This window comes from Primulina eburnea, chromosome 7, assembly GCF_022965805.1.
Source record: "Primulina eburnea isolate SZY01 chromosome 7, ASM2296580v1, whole genome shotgun sequence".
Lineage (NCBI taxonomy): Eukaryota > Viridiplantae > Streptophyta > Magnoliopsida > Lamiales > Gesneriaceae > Primulina > Primulina eburnea.
In genome coordinates this window covers 2,821,729-2,838,015 of record NC_133107.1, presented here as the reverse complement: position 1 = coordinate 2,838,015, position 16,287 = coordinate 2,821,729, and the positions used below count along the sequence as shown (strand labels likewise).

Sequence of the window (16,287 nt, the reverse complement as noted above, 5' to 3'; positions counted from 1 at the left end):
TTTGAACTAATAATTAATTGACATATATAACATATTCAATTTGAAATTATTTTTAATATTTATATTAATAAATAAATTTACTTATTTAAAAATTAAATCGTTTAATCCATACATGTATATATATGTGGGTTTATATGCATGTTTGTAAATTTTTTAAAATACATCAATTGATTAACATGTAATCTTATTTTTAAATTGATAATATAAATGTAAAAATAATATTATTTATTATTGTGTGAATATAATTTTGTATAAAAATATCATAGCTTACATATTAATTAAAAATACGAAAATGAATTTAAAAAATCATTGTTGTTATTATTCAATTATTAAGAATTAAACAACATTTTTTTGATCATCTTTTATTATTATTGAATATTACATTAATTTATATAAATCATAAATTAAAAATCACAAAATCAATTCTATAATTCAAAATTTCCCCGTGTTATTAAAATAAAAAGTTATTAAATGAACAATCAGCCAAAAAATGAAAAATTTGAAAAAGAAAGATGAAAATATATATAGAGATACACTTCGAAAATTTGAGAGAGTAATAGAAATAGATGAGAGGAGAGAAGATATGAAGATATGTGATGTGAAGTGACAGAGAGAGTTAGAAGTTTTAAAAATCCATTCAAATCTTTGGGGTGAACCAAATACAATTTTTTTACAATTTGTAGTTGTACCTTTGGCTTTAATGTTTGTATGTCAATGAATTCCATGGAGTTATTAAAAGTCCATGGAAAATTTCAATACCTGTAGACTTTTATAGAGTTTATAAAAGTCAATGTTGAATACCAGTTGATTTTTTAAAACTCCATGAAAGTCTATTTTGAATACCACAAGACTTCTATAGAGTATGCAAAAGTCTTGATTGAATACCTCTAGATTTTTAAAATCTACAAAAGTCATTAAAATCAATAAATTTCTCACGTTGAATACATCCCCCCTTAATCTATTCTTACCGAATAATGTAATCAACAAGGTATCTTTGTATAGTAATATAGAGTTTTGTTACTCAACTTTGTGCTCGTACACTCGCTTATTGAATGTGATAAATATATCCAAATTAATATATGTTCAATAGATGAGTGATATATCATTGATGAATATAGAGTTTGACACGAATGATGTATGTATAATATACTTATAATGAAAGACAACTGAGCTTGTTACCTCTCAAGCTCAACGTGCGAACTTGTCAAATCCTTGGCTTCCCTACTGCAGTGCTCATCCACAATTTCAAACAAATCCCACTCCAAATCTTTAAAGCAACATTAATTACTTCTTTATGGTATTTACAGCTTTTCTTAAAGCTCGACGCATCTTCCAACTCAGTTCAACGAAGAATGAAGCGATCCGAGAATATGGCTGAGTTTGAGAAAAATGGAAGTGTGGACCAATGTGAAGAAGCCAGGAGGGAGGAGACGGTTCCGGTTGCGGAATCAGGGTCTCTAAAGGATTCGATCGTGAAGTCTTTGGAGGAGGAATTCGGTGAAGCGGCAAGATCAGTGGTGGACAAGGTGGCAGAGTCTTCTTTTGTTGAAGAAGTTGAGAAGTTGGTTCATGTGTCGGATCCATGGGATGCTCTCAAGAATTTAGGTGGTCACAAAGATGAAGAGAATAAGGAGGTGCCGGAGGAGATCACGTTGCCAGCTTCAGATGAAAACGTTGGAGAATCCACGGAGAAAATCTCCGACAAAACTCAGGTCGTGGCCTCAAAAGAGCGAGAAACGGATGATCTGCATGAAAATCAAAAAGCCACACACACTCAGGTACGTATGATGTTGGGTTTCATTGTCAATTTCATTCGAAATTATATGAATCGAGCTTGATATATATTATTCTTTGTTGACACTTTAAATATGCCCGTTAATGGATGAGTATTAAATTTTAACAGTAGCTTGTAAAATATTCATTTAAAAGAAAAAGGCTCCGATTTGATTTGAAAGAGTTGCAAACATATCCATTGATGCCTGTTTCGGATATTTGTTTATTTGATTCACCAGGTTGCTTTGTTTGTCTTCCAACGATAAAAATTTGTCTTGATTAATTTGTTTTTTCACATCATCATTTGAACTATGAGTTACGTACACAAAAGTTAAACATTTGGTCTGACTGAAACATGCCTGGAGCAGCCATTTGTTGCTGCAAGTGCTCGATCAAAGGCTTCTTGGGCGAATTGCTGCGGTTTGCTGGACTTTCTGAAACCTTCCAACCAGTGATTTAAGTTTTGGTATGTTTCGGTTTTCGACAAACTCAGATAGATCAGCCCAAACGGGGCAGTTGTTCCCTTTGTTAGAAATTTACTTGTTCTTATATGTTGTTGAGCTTCATTGTTGGGTGTGGTTTTCGGCAGGATCCAAAAGAATATGGAGCAACTGTGTGGCGAGAAGCACTATTGAATCAATCGAAGTTTATTGGGATTGTTTTGCGTTTGATTTGTTCATTTGATTGTGAGGAAGCTTTTGTATTTGTGGGGGGTAAGGTTGAGGTTTTTACTTGTTGTGTACACGTGATTTTTTTCTGAAATTTTTTTATTTCACGTCTTATTGCTTAAAATTACGTTTGGCTAAATTCCCTCTTTATAGAAAACCAAATGTATGTAAACAAAAGCAAGAAGAAATTACTTAGGAATCCATTACAATATTTTTTATTTAATAACCTACACCGACAGATTACAAACCATCCATTTTGTAGATATAATCCATGTATGAGATTTATATGTATTGAAAATTCCAATCATCTCTACAATACACGAAACATATACCAGACCTTTCTGGTCACAAGTTAAAGATAAGCTTCAAGTATTATCATGCATCTTATTTAAAAAATATTGGATTTACAAAATAGAAAACCTGGCCATATTCCCCTTCCTACTATTCCAGGTAGCTGGATCTACTATGAAGTTACGACTCTCCCTATTGTGTCCAGATTCGTTTCATGCAGCTTTCGTCATATGGCTTCACCTAGTTGGCAATGATAAGGAGCAATTGTTTTTAACCAAGAGCAGGACAAAGAGCAATGGAAGAGTTCAAGCATTTTCCTGAAAGCTAAAGGAAGCAAAAATGCATTAATCACCTTTTTGTCCACAGCAGCACATGTGAAATGGAATTTATGAGTTTCAGTTCTAAATCTAGTTTCGTGAACAAGCCCTTTGAGAAAAGAGAGCACAACTATAACTTTCACTAAAGACAGTGAATCGCAACCTCATATATTCAAGCACAATTCTAAACACTTAATATCTAAGATTCACTCATAGCCTCAGAAACTGCAAATATATAATTGGTTGAATCAATAAAAGGAATAAAATACAAAATAATAAGCAAATACAAGGGTCTACACAAACTATATGATCATACATCAATCAACGCAAGCTTCAAAATCTGCTCGACCAGAGTTAAAATAAAACTTACAAAGTAATTCTAAAGAATATTCAATGCGTGCAGTTTTCTGAGAACATATTTCTTCAGCAGTGATCCACAATAAAACCGAACATTCAGCTGAGATCACCAAACTTCCTAATAAAGAAATCCAAGTCACAACCGGGAAGAAAAATACCACTAATCAAAACTAATATTTTCTCTTACGGAAAGAAAAATATTCTCCCAACCACCACCAATATGCAAAGTTACGCCATGCAAGCCATTATTTTCTTGAAATATGTTGAACGTAGCAAGCAACCCCTACAACAACAATGGCGGAAAAGGTTGAGCCCGCCACTAACAACCAATCTTTTTGGCTCGAGTCACCAAAAAATCCATTCTTTCCAACCCGAACTCCACCATCGCGTTCAATACCACCATTCACAGCATCCACAACTGCTCTTTCCTTCACTTCATATGCAATAATCATCTTCTCTTTCTCATCCAAACAAGTCTGCAGAAGACTGATTTCCACTTTCATTTTCTCGACGGTCTTCTCCAGATCATTCTTTAACTTCTCCAAATTCTTGCTACTTCCTACCATTGTCTCCAACTCCTCAACCCTCTTCTTTAAATCACCCGGTTCCCTTTCTTTGCCCTCCAACTCATTCCTCATACTACTCTCCACTCCCTCCAAATTCTCAACTTTAGAAACCAGCAAATTTCTTTCCTTCTCGATTGCCTCCAACTTAACATCCTTTTCCTCCTCCCTCTGTTTAATCCCCGCCAGTTCACTCTTCATATCTGACAACTCGGCCATTGTCTCTTGCAAATCGCTTATGGTGGAAACCAAATCGTGCTGCAACCTAGACACATCAGCTTCCAACTCTGCAGCTCTAGCGACCACGGCTCCCAAAGCCTTATTTTCTGTTTCCAGTTCGTGGACGTGTTTTTTGAACTCGTCATTCTCATTGCTTAAAACCTTGACGGAGTCCTCCAACTCCTCAATCTGCTGCTTATATTCCTTGTTTTGCTCATTGATTTTATCATTTTCTTGTTCAAGATCGCTGACCTTCAGAGTAAGCCCCGAAATTTTATCAGAATTATCACCAGATATTTCCACTTCACGATGACCAGATAATTCTCCATCGATCGTCGTCTCATCAGCCATTTCTCACCCTGCAAACGAACAAAACAAAACAAAATGTCGATCGAATTAATAAATAAGAAAAACATTTCTAATTTCGAGTAAAAGGCTAAAAAGAAACTAATTTCCAAAAATTAATAGTCCCCTACAATTATCAACACAAAGGGACGAAAGAAGGGAATTCTTCAACTCAGTTTCCCTACCTACAACTATAAGCACAAAGGAACCTGAAAAATCGTCCCAGACCCCAGAGAAAAATCAAAGTGGAAAAAAAAGGCTTTTCAAATCATGATTATCAGGTATTGTGGGCTCAAAATCAAATTCCAATTAGATTTTTGGTTAGAAATTAGATGGAATATAAAAATTTGGACTCACCGTCGTGGAGGATTGAACTCAAAAGCTGATGCAATTTAGGGTTGGAATTTTTTTAAAAATATAATCAGAAGAATTACTCGAAGTCGCGTGGAGCCCAAATATTTGTATGGCATCCTGTTAGTGGACCATCGGTTGAAATGCTGGATCCTCACACCTAATGCAGTTTTAGCCCATTAGTACCTAAGCCCAAAAACTATAGGATCTAAACAAAACGTTATTATTTCATATTTTACGCTTCTATCCAGCGGGGAAATTGAATTATGCATCTAAAGAGTAGAAAATTCATGAATTTTTATTTAATTATTTTTTAAAAAATTAAAATCGGACTTTGAGTAGGGTTCGGATTTGAAGTTTTCGAATTGGTTCATGTTGGGTCGGGTTGAACAATTTTTTAATGCTATCATGTGTCAACATCATTGTCCCCACGTGTGATCTATATGTAATATGATGTGTCAAAGTACAAATTTTATTTATTTATTCTATATAAACTCAGTTTTTTCTATAATCAGTGATGTCTTATTTGGAAGGTTCGATCCTGGTTGTGGGGGCAGTGCCCACACCCAAGATCAAAGGTTGAGATTCATATCATGGGGAATAAAAAAATTTAAAAAAAATAAAAAATTGGGCCAGAAAAAATTCTGGCCCTTGGATGTACCCCTACAGGCAGTGCCTGTAGGGGTAGGGTGAAATAATCCGTCTTATTTTACGAATTAAATCATCTGCATCTTATTACAGTTTTACTCATTTCCCGAATTAACCTTCATAAACTGCATTATCTAGTAATAATGACAATAATCTAAGAACCTTAAATAATTAGCTTGTTAGTATCACTTCGTAACTTTTGAAGCATTAATATCGCAAATTTTATGACTGATTCTGATATGTCGTGGGTATTAATTTGAAATTAGATCATAAAATATATGAAAAATACATGTATCAAACGCGGTATTTTTTCACCTATGACCAACAAATTTAATGATCTTTCTGACCTAATAAACTCGTGAATATATATTCATGCGACGAATCGACTTGATCGAATATTTTTTATAGTAAAAATTGTTATTTTCGTTTAAATCATAACTAGATCGCCCAACATTTATTCATAACATTAACAAAAATAATATTTTTACAGTAAAATATAATAATTTAAATATAAAAGTATTTTGTACAGATCAAATTAGATATTAATCTCATAAAATTACTCGCGAGACAAAATTCTTATATTAGATTTTATGTTCTCGTCGCATTATACAATCATGTAAATGCACATCTTAAGCGACAAAAAAGTAGTATAGCAATGGCTTGCCGTTTTATCGATGGAGAGTTGTTAATTTGTTAGCATTTCGATGCGTCAAATTAATTTATAACAGCTAATGATGATGACATAAAAATGTAAAAATGAAATGCAAGGAGAAAAAAATTTTGAGAAAATATGTTCTCAATACCACGATGAGAAAAATACGCAAAAAAAAAAAAAAAAAAAAGAAAAAAGAGAATCGCTAGACGTTATAACATAGCATCAAACTGGGCAAAATATAAATTTTGAGACGGTATAATCGTTGCTATCTGATTATCTCTAGCAAGTAAAATTTTCCCAACTCCGTAACTAAAGAAGAACTGTCTTCTTTTCAAGGAAACTAAGCAGTAAGCACCAAAGTTTTCCCTTTCTGTACACCATGCACAACCAGCAACCACAATGTACACAAAACATCCTCTAAAAAGAGTGGAGATGGTTCTCCCTGACAACAAATCCTCAGCCGGCTCAAACGATGATAAGCCTTTCATGAGTACATCCTTGCCACACCATACTGAATCCCGCCAACTTTTCTATGGGTAGCCATATTTGAAGCAGCAGCTGCTACACCGAGCCCGCTGTATTGACCTTTCGACTGTAGCAGATTTGTGTCGATCATGACAGCTCTATCCTCAACATGGTCCACCTTAGTCACCCCTGCTCGAGCAATATAATATGAATTGCTATCTATGTTTATAGCTATATCGGGAGCTAACTTGGAGGCCATGCTGCAGTTTGGTGTTTGTTTGTTGTGTGATGATGGTAGTTCTCTGTGTGTCTTGGCAGCCGATCTTTCTGGCACTCCTGTACCGTTTCTATGGTAATAGTAAGTTAACGGAGGAGGTTGGTTGGGAAGGACTGTACTACTGACTAGATTTCTAGGATCATATGTATCTTTGATGACACTTCCGTTCTCGTAAGGCAAAACTGGACCAGCAACTTTCCCAGTTTTAGCTAAGAGCCGAAAAATTTCGCAAGCAGTGGTTAATACTACTGATAAAACAAGAATGACAATCAGGACAGAACAATAGGTGAAGTTTTGGTATTTAAAAACCAAAAATACCTTGTGTAAATCTCTGTTGTGGTTGTGTGGTTCTTGATGATCCACTGTGAAGTCCGGTAAGCTCTCTAGAGTTCCAACTACATAACTCTTCACCATTTTGTCTATCTACTGCATTTGCAATGATCGATGGTTCTTTAGGAGGAATTATATTCGAATGTACAATAGTAGACCTGCATCATCACCAGAATTGATAATGCACAACCGCACAAAAGGTCTGGCACATATAAGCCCAAACATGACCGCAGATAGACTACAAGACAATGGGTACCAGTTGGTTTTATGGAAGTAAAATGAGCTGAATTATAATAAGGTGGGATGATTTTGTCAGGATAAGTCAACTATTAGTTTAGAATACAGAGATCTACTCATCTACTCATGCTATGTTGGTGACACTTAGACACACATGAGGGTCTAACTAACAGGTCAGAGAATTGCACCAAGTTCCATGACGTGGGAGAAAACCATACTTATGAATTCAGTTCAAAAATCCCAAGTCAGGTTATATAATTATCGTCTCCAACATATGGAAAGCACCAGAAGGGACCCTACTACAAAAAAGTAATAAAGGACCATAATATATTAAGGACTGTTTATAAATAATTACTTGAAATGAAACTCGTTAACTCAAGAATTAGTAAAATCAACAGCAATCACTAAACGCTACCAGTTCAGAAAAATTCTGAGTAGAAGCCTAGAAGGTAACCAGTAGTAAATTTACCAGGATATGTGTATGGAGGACACTTTTCAATGATTTTTATATCAGAACAGAAACAAAGCAGTGCCAAAAAGGCCAAGTTTTGCATATACCTAGGAAGAGAAACATGCTTCCTGTCAAGTGGAATCACCGGTCCACTTTTACCACCATTTTCTTCCAGATGCGCGAATTGCTTTTTAAATTGGTCGACAGCACTACATAAAAGGTTAATGTTCCAAGATCAGTAACATCTACAACAAGGAGAGTTGGAAAATAGAGGAGAGCTATCACCTGGGATAGAGAAAATTAGTTCTCTCAATTCCATTAATGTAATCCTTCAGCAGCTGAGGATGGTACTCTAATATCTCACGGAATATTAACTCTCGAACATCCTCCTTTGTCACCCTTCGCCTCTCAAATTCGAATTCCATCTTCGAAATTGGCTGGCAAGACGGTTCTCTCTCAACTTTGGCCAACCCCTGAAAATAAGGATCACCAAGTGCCTGAAAAAGGAAAATAAATAAATATTTGTAAAAACAAAATATCAATAAAAGGATATCATATATCAAACGAGATTAATCATATCTCAAAACCCTTATATAAACAATTAGAATCATGGTAGATAGATGAATGGCCAAGAATGAAGGATGGGAGTGATCAAATGAAAGTCCAAGGTAATTATTTGAATGACCTAACAGATATGACCATCCTTTTGCTTCTGGTTTGAAAAGATTTTTCTATAACCATTCCAGATAAGGTCCCCTCACCCAAAATAAATTGCACCAAGTGTGACTTGGAACAACTCCGGATAGGATTTACTTCTGCATATAACTTATCATGTCCTCCCTTGTCAGTCCTCACATTTCTTTTCCTTCATACTTTCTATCCTGTCAATTTCAGCAGGGCAGAAAAAGGTATTCCCCAGAAGTAGATTTATACCAAGACAGGGAATCAGGTGATTGACAGAGCCACATTGAGCAACAGCTCATGTAATCACGACAATGAAGCTAGCAACCAAAATTATATCATATCTCTTCACAATGGTCAAAGGAATGAAACAAGGCCCATCCTTCGTCATAGCTTCATCTACATTTAACGATGTTTTTTGTCTCCAGGAAACCACTCATTAAGGGTAAAAGTTAACAGAATTTTTTTAGCACTCTGCCATATTTCTATCTTCTTGTGTTCTATAATTTCTTATTTGAAGAAAAACAGTAGCAATTAGTGTTTTTTGAGAAATTAAAACATTTTACTTTTCAAAATATATGAATTTAGACAGCAGATCACCGACTTTTACGAAATTTAAATTTTTCGGTCACTGAAATTTCATGGTTTCAAAAACATACCATATAAAACTAATAAAAGAGAACGAGTGGTCAAGCATTTAGAAGTATCCTAGATAATTGAAGATTATATAGAAAATTACAACGACAATTATATTTCTTCTCAAGTCTTAACTGGATTAATGGGAAGTGTTCTAGAACAGGTGTACATTTGTTTTGGGGGTAAACAACCAGGGCTCCTGAATTTCAAAGGACTTAAAAAGGAAACAATAGTTCTTAAGGCCATAACAAACCTCTTCAGCAGTTGGACGGTCCTTGGGATCAAAAGCGAGCAACCTCTCCAAGAGTCGAATGGCCAAAGGATCAGCATTTGGAAATTTCTGCGCAAAGGGAACAGCTTGCTTCTTCCTCATGCTTGTAAGATATCTCCTAGCCTTTTCATTACGCACCTTAAACAGGAAACCAGATTTTAAAACAATGAACAGATGGGATAATCACAGCTTTAGTCAAACACTTGTAATATTAAAGACACTACTGAACAAGTTTCACTGTTGCATACTCGAGAAATGGTATCCATTGAAGGTGTGCCGAGAAGATCAGTTATCATATCCAGTTGGTGAACAACATTCTTTCCAGGAAAAAGTGGCCTCCCAGTCAAAACTTCAGCAAAAATGCAGCCGATACTCCATATGTCAATAGCCGGAGTATACTGAACAAAAAGATACAAACAGAAACCTTGATATATCAGCACTTATTAATGTGGAAATGTAAATGCTATAAAGCATCAATAAATAACAAGCCTATAAATGTACAGCTGCATGTATGAGAACTAACTACTGGATGAGGGTGTAGAACTAATATTAGAATATTAAAAAAACAACCAACCACTTAAATTCATACTTACAATTCAGTTGTTCCCATCTATCTGACAACTGTAAGTCTACTGTAAATTTGTACTCATACATAAGACCCTCAATTTTGAACTATATGATGCTATGAAAAGGTTCACAACTTGGCAAAAAGTTATCAACACGTCAACCTAAATCCCATTTCAGGAATCATGTTTTTATGGACTACCAAAATGATCTTTAAACAACCTCGAAAGGAAACTGCAAATTCCACGAAATCAGAGAAAACTGAAATACGCTGACATGGAAATGCGAGAATCATACATGATACACTTGATGAAAAATAAGTCAAATCCCGAAAGTATGCACAGACCTTTGACTAAAAAATAATGACTGGGTAGCAGGAAAAATTGTAGAACTATACCTTTGAGAAAAACGAGCCACACAATTCTGGAGCCCTATACCATCTTGTAGCAACGTAATCCTGTTTTTGATGCCATCAAACTTTTGAAAAATAGAAGCAAGCAAACAGAAATGAGGGTAGGACGGTAGGTAAAGACTTTATTTACATACCGTCCAAAATATCGTTGTAGGTGTGTCATTAAAGGCAACTCTTGCCAGTCCAAAATCGCATATCTTGAGTTTACAATTTGCATTTGCCAGAATATTTTTCGGTTTTAAATCTCGATGATAAACATTAGCTGCAGGGAAAAACCTTGAACATCAAGAATCTTCACAATCTCGCAATGTACAAATAGTGGCCTTAATCATAGATTATATAACAAGACTTCCGAACAGCACCAAAATCAGTCCACACATATTGGCATCGTCTCTCTGTAGAAATCAATTTTTATGCATATTTACACTGGTAACTGGTCATGGTAGAAGCTCAAGATTATACAGAACTGGCGGATGACCACTGATATGAAATCAGTCATATCTTGCAATCTACCATTATTTTCAACAAGAGAATACATAGAAAAATGAAAAACAGCAGAAGGGATCACCTGTATGGATATATTTAAGGGCACGAAGCAATTGGTAAAGGAAAAACTGATAATGTTCCCGTGTCAAATCATCATTAGCCTTGATGACTTGATGTAGATCAGATTCCATTAGCTCAAAAACAACATATATATCTTTGAATTCTCTTCTGGAAGGTGGAAGCATAATGTGTTTAATATCAACAATGTCGGGGTGTCGCAGAAGCCTGAGAAGCTTTATCTCTCGAAGAATCCGTGCAGCATCAGAAATGTGTTCAAAAATGTCACGTATTTTCTTTATTGCCACTTTTTCACCAGTATGAGTATCGATTGCTGAGCAAACAACACCATAGCTTCCTCTCCCTATGACCTCCTGAATTTTATACCTGCTTGCATCACCATATTCCGAGAAGAAATCCATTTCTGTCGAACTCTGTTGCATAGAAGAAGAAATTTTTTAGTTTTTAATTATTAAATTAACAGTTTGTGTTGAACATCAAAGAACAAGTACGAATAAATGTGCCTTTATATGCAATGCAAATAACTTATGCGGTACATATGCTCCTTCTGCATATGCAGAGCAACGCACCACAAAAGCACATACGAGCTGAAAATTAACAGAAGGTTTTCCAAAAAAAATGGTCAGGAATCACAGAGAACACTTCCAATATTAGTAAAAGTTAATGGTCAATCCCTTATCTCTGAAACTTCAAAAATAATATGTCAGTGGCTTTTGTGCCATGGAATCCCACAGAGAGATTGGCTATAAAAAAAGTCAATTCCTAAACTTACTAGTAGAAATGCACACAAGAGTAGTAAACAGCTAACTACAACAGCACGTCAACTAATATGATTCTATGAAAGGAATAAAAAACATGTGTGAATTGCCCCAGTCAAAAAAGAGCATTTAGAAGTTTCCAATTTACAGCAAACCTGGCTAAAAATCAGATCAATAAAAGTTTGATAATTCAGGTGGATCCAACAGCATCTCTTTCCAGATGTTCAATAGGCATTACACACAAAAAAAACTATTTCTTATGGCAAAAATTAGAGATAAAAATTATTGTTTCTCTCCCCTTTGAAGGTTAATACAAATGTAAGACCAACATATACAGCTGCGATAATTAGCCCTCCCACAAGAAACAGCTATAAATGAGATTTATTAGATGAAACTGATATACATTATACTCAAATAGTTAATAAAATAACATGCAGCATGAAACTCAAAGATTTTTCTACCTCAGTAAACACTACAGATTTCAACCAGGAGAAAAAAGCAACCATACGAATTAAATAACTCCGATCCAAAGGAAATATAAGAAAAAATACGACGAGTGAAATTTAACCACCCACTTTATGCCAAAAAAATTTAAGTATTTATGATGAAAGTGAGAAGTAGATAAAAAAATACCAGAAGATGTAAAGAGGAAAACAATCTATGACTTATTTATTTTATTAAGAATTTCCAATGCAAAACATTCACTTGAAAATTAGTTAAAATATCTGAATAACAAAAAATCATATCCATCACTTCGCCATCATCAGCCTAACCTATTATGTATTAACTTAGCAAACCAATCATCCAGCCAACATATACCATACTAGTGATACTACACGGAACCCTTTCACCCGATTCACTTTAAACATCACGCCGTGAATAGCTCAACTATAGCTACGCAGCAATATGTAAAATTTCCAGTAATTAAACTCAATTTTGTAATTTAACAGAACAATAAAACAAGAACAGCCAAATCTCAAATTGACGCACGCGCACAAAATTTCATGCACACGAAACACGAACTCAAAACCAAAATGAATTTCTTTTAGATTCGCAATTTCTGTCGAAGTCGAATATAAAATCACTGGATAACACGCTCACTTTCTTTCGATGTTCCGGCTGCATTGTGAAAGAATTTCAAAACCCACAAAAGATATTATCGGACACCCTTTCAACAACGAAATCCAGAAGAAAACCCAATTGCATTCCCCAGAAGATCTCAAAGAAAACTCAGCCGCATTTCCCCCACCGACCGCGGCTCCGGATGTCAAACGAAAAGTCCCACCTCGTACGCTTCGAATTATCGGTAGAGCCAAAAAGGAACCGATCCTTCATACAACACAATCCCGCTCCTCCTTTCTCACCCACAATCATAGAACAACAATACCGACCATCAAATACACCCCAAGAGATTAATATAAAGAAGATGACCCATACAAAGAGTCCGAAAGCCTCGCTCGCGGATTTATGGATCTGAAGGCAGAATATATCTCTGGTGGTGGGGTGCGGGGTAGATGAAGGGCGGTGTTGTTGAGATCTGTGACCGACAGGAGATGGAGAGGGAGAGGTTTTGAAAAGACAGACAAGTGCGGTGCAGCTGATTGAATTGAATTTCACCTGCTTGTACGTTTCGATTTATACGGTGTACGTTTGTTTGTACGTTCACGCCCAGCTCAAACTTTCACTAAATCATACAAATTAAAAAAAAAAAATTCTCAAAATAACAAAAATATTAAACATTCGTCTCAAACTTTCACTAAATCATACAAATTTAAAAAAAAATTCTCAAAATAACAAAAATATTAAACATTCGTTATATGTGAGGTACGAGTGATTTTACGTTACACTTGGGTTAATACTTCGATTTTTATTGATGTGAATTTTACATCGATCCAAAAATCACAGTAGATCATAGTTATATCGAGTAAAAATATTAATATGGATTTCACACCGATCCAAAAATCATGGTAGATCATAGTCAGATCAATTGAAAATAATTGTCGTATGATATTTTTTCCATATGAAACTTCTACCTGTTGTAAAAATAACGAGAGATCGATCTTCTAAAAAAACCGAACCTGTTTTTATGACATAAATTAGTTTTTTACGAAAATACATTATCTAGATAAGTAACATTTTTATATAATTCACCAATAACTACAATATTTAATCCACTTAAAAAATGGAAAAACTTACATATTACATCTACAAATTATATATTTAATATAATTTCATCGTCGTTATCCAGATAATAATTTCAAACTATAAAAAATTTATTAATAAACTTAATCTATTAATGATCATTATCGTGACTACGGACCAATTATTTAATTCGGTATCACATATGAAGGATCAAAATTGAAATATAGTATCTCATTATCAAAATGTATTCTCTAAATGGAGGATAATAATACGAGCACCTTTCTTCCAATAGCTGAAAATGACGTACTTTTCGGTCAACTTCTTAGAAAGGGACCTTGCCTATCGACATTTTATTGCTCTTAATTAATCAATTAAAGCCCCTCACACCTAACACAAAAACTTATATGAAAAGAACTTACGGGTCGTATTTGTGAGATATATATCTTGTTTTGATCATCCATGAAAAAATATTACTTTTTATGCTAAGAGTATTGCTTTTTATTGTGAATATCAGTAGAGTTGATCCGTCTCACAGATAAAGATTCGTGATATCATTTCACAAGAGACCTACTCCACAAGTAAAATAAAGTGGAAATCATTAAAGTATGGAGAGTCTTTGTTTTATCGAAAATAAAAATAAAAAATCTGAGTAATAATTTTGATCATGTTTTGCTCGTATATTCGAAGTAATGGATTAGCCTCTTCTCAAAATTTATTATCCAGATTTGTTGGGAAATATTTATGTAATAAAATGGATTAAAAAAAAACATCGTTTGAACTGCATGATCTCGATGGCTCAACTCCCGGTCACATATTTGCAAATTAATTTCACCAAGAATCTAAAATTGGACAAAAATTTGTGTGAGACGGTCTCACGAGACGTATTTGTGAGACGGATCTTTTATCTGGGTCACCCATAAAAAGTATCACTCTTTATGCTAAGAGTATTACTTTTTATTATGAATATGGATAGGGCTGACCCATCTCACAGATTATGATCCGTGAGACGGTCTCACATAAAACTCACTCCTAAAATTGTGTATCGGTACACATACCTTTCTTGCTTAATTATTGGGTGATGGCTATGTAATAGTAGTTTTTGTTAGTTATTTTTATGGATTTTTATCCATGAGACGAGTAATAAGTAATACTTTTGACATAAAAATTAATATTTTTTCATGAGTGACTTAAACAAGAGATCTGTCTCACAAAAGTTTTTATGTATAATATATAGCTATTATTATCGTCAATAAAATTAAATGTGTCAGATCAAAGAGGTTACACGATATTATTTAGTTGATTTGGAGTAGATAAACGTTGTGATTAGTTTTATTAAGACAATGATATGTTATTGCATTTTGCATATGTGATATGTGATTTTCTTGATATTAAAACCTTATTTGAATCATCCCCTTGTCATTAATTAATTAATTTATTTTTAAATCACAACCAATCTTACAGGTAACTGAATATTAAAAGTTGATTTTTTTCTTTAAAACAAAAAAAGTGAATTTTTTAAAAAAAAATGAAGTTTTTTAATGCTTTATCCAAAGGTAAAATACTTTCCACTCCATCGTGTACAATGTTCATCTCCATCACTCATGCTCATAATTACCAAAATGTGGCGTTTGCATGTCAGTAGGGTAATTTGAGGATTTACCCAATACTTATTAAAAGATAATCAGGCAGATTTACATTAAGATGGCCACCTCAAAATTTTTAATAACATTATTACTATATAGGATATTGTTTTTTCAAGTATATATAATATTTCCCTAAAAATAAAATATATATAATAGATTTGTCCATAAGACATTTTTTTACACTCTGACTCAAATTCGAGTGCTTTATATCTCAAATTGTTTTCGTTTCTATATTTTTCATCTACGTTATATTATTAAGTTTGAGACTTTAGAATAACTACTTTGAAGTGAATCAAAATATTTAATTTCCACCCTCCTTACTATACTAAAAATCCCATCAAATCACTTCATATTTTAAATAGACAAAAATATAAAAAAAACTTCATTTTTTAATCAAACAAGTCTTTTAGATTGAAAAAATTTCATGTTAACTATTTAATGTTATTCGTTCAAATTAAAAAAAATAATAATACATGCAACACGTGTACATCTTTTAGTGATACCAAATATGAAACCGACCCATGAATCAGAGGTGACTCCATTTTTCCTTTTTAGTTATTACATCGACATTAACATCACTCAATCATATTTGATACTTAGATATATCTTTAAAATGAACTGTTGGTTTTTTTCATTTGGTAATATACTAATATGAACTTTGACTATTTT

At 34.0% G+C, this 16,287-nt stretch overlaps 3 protein-coding genes across 10 annotated transcripts; 1 reads left to right on the top strand and 2 right to left on the bottom strand.

Moving 5' to 3' along the window:
- The first annotated feature begins 1,147 nt into the window (after positions 1-1,147).
- On the top strand, positions 1,148-2,414 carry LOC140836599 (uncharacterized). The gene is made up of 3 exons (XM_073202239.1): positions 1,148-1,778; positions 2,142-2,239; positions 2,363-2,414. Exons 1-2 carry the CDS (start codon positions 1,353-1,355, stop codon positions 2,226-2,228), a joined length of 513 nt encoding a protein of 170 aa, XP_073058340.1. The 5' UTR covers positions 1,148-1,352; the 3' UTR covers positions 2,229-2,239; positions 2,363-2,414.
- A 215-nt stretch (positions 2,415-2,629) lies between these two features.
- LOC140836598 (peroxisomal and mitochondrial division factor 2-like) lies at positions 2,630-4,989 on the bottom strand. Of its 7 annotated transcripts, none has more exons than XR_012119141.1 (4): positions 4,891-4,989; positions 3,594-4,547; positions 3,420-3,524; positions 2,630-3,056 (listed from the first exon to the last, which is right to left on the bottom strand). XR_012119141.1 is itself a non-coding variant. In XM_073202238.1 (2 exons), exon 2 carries the CDS (start codon positions 4,537-4,539, stop codon positions 3,652-3,654), a length of 888 nt encoding a protein of 295 aa, XP_073058339.1. In that variant the 5' UTR covers positions 4,540-4,547; positions 4,891-4,989; the 3' UTR covers positions 3,263-3,651. The 7 variants fall into 7 exon arrangements, 1 of the variants encoding a protein (XP_073058339.1); XR_012119142.1 differs by having other exon boundaries at positions 2,630-2,972; XR_012119137.1 differs by having other exon boundaries at positions 3,420-4,547.
- A 1,415-nt stretch (positions 4,990-6,404) lies between these two features.
- LOC140836597 (mitogen-activated protein kinase 20-like) lies at positions 6,405-13,445 on the bottom strand. 2 transcript variants are annotated; one of them, XM_073202236.1, is made up of 10 exons: positions 12,935-13,445; positions 11,080-11,488; positions 10,646-10,773; positions 10,497-10,556; positions 9,784-9,933; positions 9,518-9,673; positions 8,233-8,444; positions 8,055-8,156; positions 7,248-7,417; positions 6,405-7,177 (listed from the first exon to the last, which is right to left on the bottom strand). In XM_073202236.1, the coding sequence occupies exons 1-10, from the start codon at positions 12,956-12,958 to the stop codon at positions 6,672-6,674; spliced, it is 1,917 nt and encodes a 638-aa protein (XP_073058337.1). In that variant the 5' UTR covers positions 12,959-13,445; the 3' UTR covers positions 6,405-6,671. The 2 variants fall into 2 exon arrangements, with proteins under 2 accessions (XP_073058337.1, XP_073058338.1); XM_073202237.1 differs by having other exon boundaries at positions 6,405-7,138.
- Between the last annotated feature and the right edge of the window lie 2,842 nt (positions 13,446-16,287).

Coding starts and splice junctions, on each gene's coding strand:
- LOC140836599 (XM_073202239.1), top strand. CDS start 1,353: ATGAAGCGATCCGAGAATATGGCTGAGTTTGAGAAAAATGGAAGTGTG. Junction 1,779..2,141: donor AAAAAGCCACACACACTCAG/GTACGTATGATG, acceptor TGCCTGGAGCAG/CCATTTGTTGCTGCAAGTGC.
- LOC140836598 (XM_073202238.1), bottom strand. CDS start 4,539: ATGGCTGATGAGACGACGATCGATGGAGAATTATCTGGTCATCGTGAA.
- LOC140836597 (XM_073202236.1), bottom strand. CDS start 12,958: ATGCAGCCGGAACATCGAAAGAAA. Junction 8,445..9,517: donor ACCGTCCAACTGCTGAAGAG/GTTTGTTATGGC, acceptor TTCCTTTTTCAG/GCACTTGGTGATCCTTATTT. Junction 7,418..8,054: donor AAGCATGTTTCTCTTCCTAG/GTATATGCAAAA, acceptor GTGATGATGCAG/GTCTACTATTGTACATTCGA.